Here is an 8,660-nt window from a genome sequence, read left to right on the forward strand (position 1 = left end):
CACACACACACACACACACACACACACACACATGTCCCTCTGCCCCACCGACACCAGTTACACACACACGTACGCAGACACACATGCACACGCCCTGGTTTCCCTTCACACAACTACTCAACCCCGCGCTAGGCCTCTGCCTGACACGCACCCAGCTGACATGAATCCCTCATGCTCATGGGGATGTATTATTGCTCTGACACATTAGCTGAGAATGGACTGTGGTTAGTTGTAAATGTGTATATGTGTATATCTAAAAGAAAAGAAAGAATATGACACTAAAAAGATTTCTTTTTATAATTTTGCATTTATACTTGGTTTGTTTTGCTGGTGGGTTTTTTTTATGCCCTTCTTAATTGTTCATTTGCAGAACTGCTGTTGATGTTTGTCAACTCAGATTATTGCCTTGGTAACCTGTCAACCTGTGTTCATATAAACATCTGCTGATAAAACAAGCATAGCACAAACATAACACATTGTGGGCCACACACACCCCAATTTGATGCTGAGAGGACCAATCCAGTAAACAGAAATGTTTAAAATACACAAAAGTGTCATTTTATTTATTTGTTTGTTTGTTTGATGTTTGTGTGGGCCTACTATAAAAGTAAACCAAACAAACAAAAAAGACACCCGATAAAATGTTGCAGTATATAGGCATTTCTGTGTTATCGATTGGAATTTGTTTTTAATATATGTAATTTAATGGTTTATCTTTTAGGCTGCTTACCTTTGGTACTGTTGGACAATAACAAGACTGTAAAATAAATGAAAATGAAAAATGAAAAAATGCAGTTAAAAATCCAAACTTTCTGGCCTTCTTCTGCTTTTACTTTTCCAAAGCCATCCAGTGAGCCAGATTTAACCTTTTGACAAGCTGTTTATACGTTACTGCAAAACCTCTGTTGTAGAGCTCTTTAGGATTTTCTTAAAAAGTGTCAATCAACCAAATTTAAAAAAAAAATGCTTCCTGGATTTACATCACTTTGATCTTACTTACTATTGTTAACTTTTTCTGACTATATTAAAATGCATGTATTCAATTTTAATTCATAGCTACAAAAGCATCATTAGTAATTAGTAAGTTCCAATGGCTAAAATTTAGATCAGTATTTAGGTCCATGGTTCAACTGTACAAAGTCATAGCTGGTGTTACAGGTCAAAATGTATGCAGTTTAAAATGGCCTGAGAAGTAAGGTTGGAATGTAAGTTAGACACAAAACAATGTGAAATATAACTCCTTATTATTCTATTACTGTAAAACTTTTGGAGTGAAAACTTTAAAACCAGTGCAAATAAAACTTGTGCTGCAGTACCATTTACCACCACAAAGATCTCTTGTTTAAATTTGATTTCCACAGTACTGTAAACTCAGGTTTTTGTTTATTATATAAAATTATTTAAAATTATTTCCTGATTTGCGTAAGCTCTACATTTAAACTACACAGTCAATTATTCTGTAAAATTAGTGATCAGATTATTTTAGCCCTCTGAACCCACTGCTTGTCTTACTTGGTTAAAATAAATTAACATTATATTGGCTACATTGTGTCCACCTTCACTGCACAATAAACATATTGCACCTAGGAGTTAATTATTTTGCAATCTGTGAACTGATTATTTCTCAAGATATTTGTTGGATTTGTGAAATGTCACAAGCAAGGAACGAACACACTAATAAACTGTAATGTTATACAAGTAATTAAAACATTTATAACGGATTAAGAATAACTTGATGTGAGGTGTCACTAACTGGAATAGTTTCCTGTGACACTTTCCAACCCTGAGAATAAACCATGTAAACAAAGTCGTCTCACACTATCAAAATAGCCCGACGATGTGTAATGCAGAGAAAAGCTCTGGGCCATGGCTGAAAATCCAATCTCACTGCAAGTCCAGCCGAGCTCAGTGGAGTCGGGTTACCTGTCATGAAGCTGCTGCGTGTCTATTAACATGTCACTGTTATAGCATCCAAGCTGGACTGCTGCTTTGACCACATTTATGGCACAAAATAATGAAAAAACACGAGTTGGTGAGGTCATCTGAATGTAACACACGAGCAGCCTCGGAATGTGAATCTCTATAAGTTTTGGTACGGACTTCAGGAGATTCCTTGAAAGTAACAGCATTAAATTCTGTTTATGTACTGAATTTGGCTACCACATTTGTAAAGAGGCACTTGCAAAACGTGCAGCGCTTTAGAAATGTATTATTCACATGCAATAAAAACAACAAAACACAAATATTTTAGCTATCTGTCAAAACCTTGCTTAAGACTAAAAATTACTGAATTCACTGAACTGAATTAATGTTTTTATATCCAGATTCGAGCACACTGGAATTCTCTTTCTTTTGCTGCCTGAATAAAAAACAAAATAGTAATGTGCTTTTTAATGTGTATTTTTTCAGCTTTTCTGTAAAACAGCACCTTTGAAAAGTCGTAATTAAACAACAATATTTAGATTTGAGCATTAAAGTTATCATTTTATATAAAGACCTTAAATACGCTGGCAGATTAACCACTACAGTAACCTAAGAAAGATCTTGGTGATTACCCTAACACTCTATTTAATGTAGCTGTTGCATAAACCTTATATTATGTGGTGGTGGTGTAATTAGGTTAAGCGCTGCAGATATAGCCAATTATAACCAGAACAAATTGGTTCACAATGATATCTTTATTAGTTTGAAATAAGTGCAGAGGCACCTTATCATATATTAAAACCGAAAAGTTTGTTTTAAATAGTGCTTATTTTGAATATGATGCCAGCAACATGCTTCTGAAATGTTGGTTCAGGGCATATCTCTCACTGTCTTCTATGGTATCTTCTTTTAACAGGTGCTTAAAAAGTGCTGAAAGCAATTTCTGCAGTTTTGAAAGCCAAACCTTTCCCCAATCTTGCTTGTTACAAAATTCCATCTCCTCAATTAGTTTCTAAATATGTGCACAGCCTGGTTTACAATTATTAATGAAATAAACAAAGCCTTCCTAAAAAAAAAAAAGACTATCCATATGACAGCATATGTTGCTTGAAGATCTGTATGTATCAGTTAGCATTAATTGGGCCTTTATAGGTGCCAAAGCCAACTCCTCACGCAACCTCTGACACCACCAATACCATCAAGAATATCTGTTCTTTAACTGTGTCCTGTCAACACTTTAGATGATTAAAACCCTCTTACTAATTAGGCAATTTAATTTGGAGGTAATTTTATTTTAGCCTTTGTACAACTTTTCCAGTCTTTTACCCCTGCCCAAATCCAAGGTGGGGCTTTGTACATCAAAAAGCACTATAGATGAGCAATGCATGTACATCAAAAAGCACTATAGATGAGCAATGCATGTATATCAAAAAGTATTATAGATCATGATCAGGACAAATCTTAATGAGAATTTGCCTGAAAAGCTAGATTTATGTGCTGAGTGTGCTGAGCAATTATTTTTCCATATGTCAGAAAAAAAATATTGTTCTACAGAAATTTCAAATCCCAGTGTTTTTGCTTTTTATCTCTATTTAAAAAAAACAAACTAACTAAAGTTTCAGATTGGGAAAAAATTTTGCTTTTTGTTTGTGTGTGTGTTTTCTGTTTTTAAATGCTATTTGTTTAAATGCACTATTATTCCTTCCATCCTTTGTGTCTAATCAGAAATTGACTGCAAATATACATCATGACATCACACATAGGAGATTTTGAGCAGTCATATTGATATTAAGATTCTGAGCAAGATTTACAAAAAAATAAATGTCTTTTATCTGCTTCCAACAGAATAGATTCAAAATTTAAGAGCGGTTGGAGTGAGGTGAAATCAGGTAAATACTGAGTCATACAAGTTGCCAGTCTGAATGAGCAGGTGAAAAACTTACATCACTTATGACGAGACGTTCTCTTGGTCACCGATGCTCCACTACGAAGCTCATCGTTGTGCCATCGAAGGAGGGAGGGGCAATGATTCTTGGACCTTGCTGCGTTGTGATGCTGATAACTGGCTTTCTCTCTGAGCTCCTGCCACTTCCCCTGGTGGTCAGAAGTCCCAAACTCACAGGTAACTGCAGCTGCGCCTGGGAAGTTTCTCCTGTTGCGCTGTAATATGTACTCTCTGTGCCTGCTGTCTTACTTTCTGGCTGAGGACTAATATTCTTTTTGATATTTTCTCCACCTGCATCTTCAGAATAACATGGGGACTGTGGCAATACCGTCTGGGCTGCTATAGCGGGTGAGGAGATGAAGCCTGGGTAGATCATGTAGGTGGGGGCATATCCTCCTGGGTTAAGTGCCAGGGGAGACACAGAAAGAGGCACCGGGGTTACAGGTGCCGCAGGTGAATGAGGCATGGGTACATCCACGTACTGACCTGTTTCAGGGTCAAACAGTCTCTTAGAGGTCGCTTTAATGGGAGTGTCCACCAAGTAATAATGTCCAGTTGTGGGGTCCACAAGCATCTTGCGCTGGGTTTGTTGCGCTGGCTCTCCAGTAGAAGGTGTAGGCGACACATTTGGGAGGTAGGGAGAGAAACAGAGCACCTGCTGCTGTTTCTGAGGCCCTGTTGCTGCTGTTGAGTGATGGTAGATGCTCGTGCCTGGGTACTCCATGATTAACGGAGAGGTTTTCTGCTCAGGTGCCTTGAGGTCAGCTGCATTGACTTTACTGTTATTTGAATTGCCCTCCTTTGAATCGTGTTCTGGGTTTGAAAGTTTGATTTCATTTGTGTAGGCCATCCCTGGTATGGTTAAATAGTTCTCAGAGTCCGAGCAGCCCTGTGTAACCAAAGGATTAGTGGGGCTGATTTTGACCTTTCCATTCTCCACCTGGCAATGTCTTGGCTCCTCTATTTTCACAGACAGTGGAGCCGCTGGAGTTTTGGAGCTTTTCACAGTTGGTGGCAGTGGAAATGCAGAGCTGCTGTCTGAGTTAACACTGACGCAAGCCTTGCTGCCAAAATGGAGGACGCTTTTGTTAGTAAATGTTTTGCTTTGTTGTGTTTTAAAAGCATCACTGTCATATGGAACATGAATGACGTTGAGGGCTCTTTTGTCTTCATGCGGCCTCCCCATTTCTGACTGAGGAGTGCTGTCGGTGCTTGCCGCCTCGGGCACCTCTGCTCCCTGCTCTTCCCTGGCAATAAGCGACAGCACATGGCTGCCTGTGATGGGGCGTGGAGCCTGACTCTTGCGCTTCCACTCATTTTTGTCAAAAAAATAAAGCTGCTCCATCGTTTTGACAGCAGCTTTTATTTTCTCCACTGCATCTTGTTTTGGAGCTGCCGCCTCATTTCTCCTTTCCACCGTCTCACCTGCAAACTTCTCCTGCCTCTGTTTCACCAGTTGAGTCGTTTGAATGTCTGATTGGTCAGGGCACCCCTGCTTGGTTATGACTGGTGGTGCCCTGTTAGCCACAGAAGCAGAAGGTCCACTTTCACTCTGGGGATTTTCAGATGTCACTGCTTGTTTCTGTGCTGCAGTTTTCTCTGACTTGACATTTGTTTTAACAGAGTTGCATTTGATTACAATAGGAGACGGTAATAAATGTTTAACATGCTCTGTTTTTGCCTTTTCCTCAGGTTTATCAGCTGCTGTGGAACATTTACTGCCACTATTATTCAAGGAAACAAAGCGATATGAGCTTTTTACCAACTTGCGTACATCCCTTACGTGATATATTGGTGTTTGAAGCTTGCATTTGGTGTCTCTTATGTCTCTAACAGTGAAATTTGGAACCCTGTCGGCTGCTGACAAAATGGGGACTCTGGTATCATCTGCTGTCCTGAACGTGTTGACATTGTAACTTATTTTAGGGGTTAGGAGATTGGCAATATTCAGCGTGCAGCCTTTATTTTCTTTCACGCTTCTCAGACATATTTTTATCTCGGGTTTCTTCCCTCCCTTCCCATTTTCTTCTTTGTTTCCGTTATTACTCGCTTTCAGCTCCTTTTCACTTTTCTGTGAAGCAGCAGGTGTGACAGAGTCAGGTGTGTGTCTTAGTAAATCTGAAAAGTTCCTCTCCTTTGAGTGTAGCTGGCAACTTGGAACAAAAAGAAGTTTTGACAGCATGCTGCTGGAGTCTAATCCTTCCTTTGCTGCAGTCTGTGTGCCGGTTACAGATGGAGGTTCGACCTGTTTTACAGGTTCTGGATCATCTTCTTTTAATGAATTAGATGAAGTACTTTGACTGTGGATGGTTGAATCCTTTTGGAGTTCATCCTGTCCCTTGTCTGAATCATCTGGTGCTTTGCTGCCTTTTGTTTCCTCTCCATCACCACAGGAACTCTGTTTGCCAACCTCCGGACACTGATCATCAGCAGAATTCACAGTGAATCCTGAGCCCGATTCTGATGTTTGCCTTTGTAGGCCTCGTCCCGGACTCCTTTCTCTCATCACCTCTGGATCTTTTATCTGAAAACAGGGGGATGTGTCACAGATTTCACCCCTCTCCATTTTGCGCTCCTGCTCAAATTGCATCTTTTTGGAAATCACATTTTTCAAAAGACTTGATGCAAAAATTGCCCTTTTGTGAGTATCTCCTAGGTTATCTGTGTGATGATACTGCATCTCATACCCAGACCTGGCCAGCACAGCCCCGGTAGCCCCATTGGGTCGTGCCTTTTTGGGGCATTTTGAATCAGCTGTTTCATGTGATTCAACATTACAGCGGAAATTCAACGTGACACCGCGCTGCACTGGCTGAACGTGATCTTTCACTTGGATCTTTTTGCTGGAAGATGATGCTTGCTGTGAAGTTATTCTTTTATTTAGCGCGCATGTTTTGTTTTGCGGGGTTTTCGTGCCGGTAACAGACTTACCATGCTTCTTACTTTCCACGTTCTTATTCATTTCCAGCGTTGCCCTGGAAGTCTTGTGCGCAATTACGCTGCGCTCTCCGCCTCGCGTTATGTTTCCATAATTCCAGTCTACATAAGCCGACCACTTATTGAGGCCGTATTCCGAGACAGAAGATTCACTAGAGGTGCTAAGATTAATAGCATCGAAGTACGGACATGCCAGGCTCCGGAAAGACTTGGCGGTTAAATTACGCACCTCTTTATCAGCGTCGTCCAGCTCACTGATCGAGCTGGACGCTCCGCTGGAATACTCATTAATATCTTTCCGTCTCAGTTTGGTTGCAAGGTGCTGACGGCCCGGAGCAGGGATGAAATATGGGGCTCTGTCGCACAGGGGCCCCGCGCTGGCGCCAGGGCTCACAAAAGAGAAATTGCTCTTGTCTCCACAGTGTTTCTTGTACTCAGAGAAGTTGTTGTCAAATACATTAACTGGGTCGTTAACTGCTCTAGAGGAGGTTTTTATCGACAGGTGGATTTTCCCCTCACTAAGGTCTTCACTTGGATTTTTACACACGCTTTCGTCCGAGCTGGCGCATTTGTCCGAATCACAAAGATCGCTCTCCTCCTGCTCAGTGCTGACAACTGTTCCACCGAGATTTGACTGCACTTTCGCCTGGCCCCTGCCCTCTAGTATCAAAGTGCCCTCCTGAGTATCATCGCTTTCAAAAGAGGCGTAATCCACAAAGGAATAGACCAGGTTGTCGTCTTCAAACTCCCAACAGGTCCCGCGGCCTAAGTCGTAATCTACGTCGTGGTCGAGCTCGGTTAGCTGGATTTCGTGCGTGGTGATATAGTGGGACTCGTCCTCCACGGTGTCGGAGCCGCAGTGGTCGGACAGCAAGGCGCTGGCGCCGTCATCGGACTCCGTCTTGCTGTTCAGATACATGTCCGTGTACCGGAGCTCATCACTTTCACTGCACACATTGTCGCTGCAGTCACTCGGGTCGAGCTCGACCTGGCGCTGATTCTCATTCTCGGAGTCCTGATCAGTGTTGGGAAGTTTGGTCAGAGTTTCCGACTGGGGCTCATCCGATCCGAGCCCGGGAACGGTGTCCTGCTTGTCCTTGCTCGAAATGATTTTACTCTTTCGTTCCTGCTCCCCCTGATTTGAACTGTCGCATTTGATAACAGACAGCTGGTTCCCTACACCTGTGAAAGTCACTTTAACCGTTTTGGGACAGTCAGGTTTTACGTCCAGATCCACATAATTGGACTCGTCGCTGTTCGTCTCGGTGGCGTGGTCCTTACCGCCGGTCTTGTCCTTATCCTTGTCATCTGTGAGCAGCTTCCTGTGAAGTCCGGTGTCATCTTGGTAAATGAGAGTTTTCTCCGCTGCTTCCATTTAGTCCGGTCTTACCGTCAGGTGGTCCTCGTTTACGATGTTATCCTGACACAGGACGGAAAACTCTGCAGGCTGGAGGGACGGAGGGGGACAGAGAGCCGAGAGAGAGAGAGAGAGAGAGAGAGAGAGAGAGGGAGAGAGAGAGCGAGAGAGAAGGGGAGTAGGAAAGAGAGAGAGAGAGAGGAAAGTCCCACGATGGTTTCTCTAATGGTTACTCTCAGGCTCAAGCAGCTACTTTATTTTTGTAGCAACAGATCGGTCTTCTGAAATCAACATCCAAAAAGTTCATTTTCAGCACCTTTTCTCCAAGAACAGCTCCTCCAGAGTCCATTATTAGTTTCACTTACATAAACAATACAAGCATTGCTCAATATTCTTTACAATTTACTAAATAAAAAAAAGATAGGTGTATTTTTTAATTTAATTTAATAATGATAATAATAATAACAACAACAACAACAACAACAACAACAACAACAA

General features: G+C 41.7%; 1 protein-coding gene across 1 annotated transcript in view; it reads right to left on the bottom strand.

Annotated features, from left to right (window-relative positions):
• The window catches only part of LOC102312380 (uncharacterized protein C4orf54), a 12,898-nt gene extending 4,646 nt beyond the window's left edge, over positions 1–8,252 (bottom strand). The window contains exon 1 of the mRNA XM_005942050.2: positions 3,867–8,252. Within this exon, the coding sequence (XP_005942112.1) occupies positions 3,894–8,180 (4,287 nt within the window). The 5' untranslated portion in view covers positions 8,181–8,252 and the 3' untranslated portion in view covers positions 3,867–3,893. The remainder of the gene's footprint in view (positions 1–3,866) is intronic.
• Between the last annotated feature and the right edge of the window lie 408 nt (positions 8,253–8,660).

The sequence above is a fragment of the Haplochromis burtoni genome, unplaced genomic scaffold, assembly GCF_018398535.1.
Source record: "Haplochromis burtoni strain Fernald_Lab_line unplaced genomic scaffold, NCSU_Asbu1 Contig_328, whole genome shotgun sequence".
Classification (NCBI taxonomy): Eukaryota; Metazoa; Chordata; class Actinopteri; order Cichliformes; family Cichlidae; genus Haplochromis; species Haplochromis burtoni.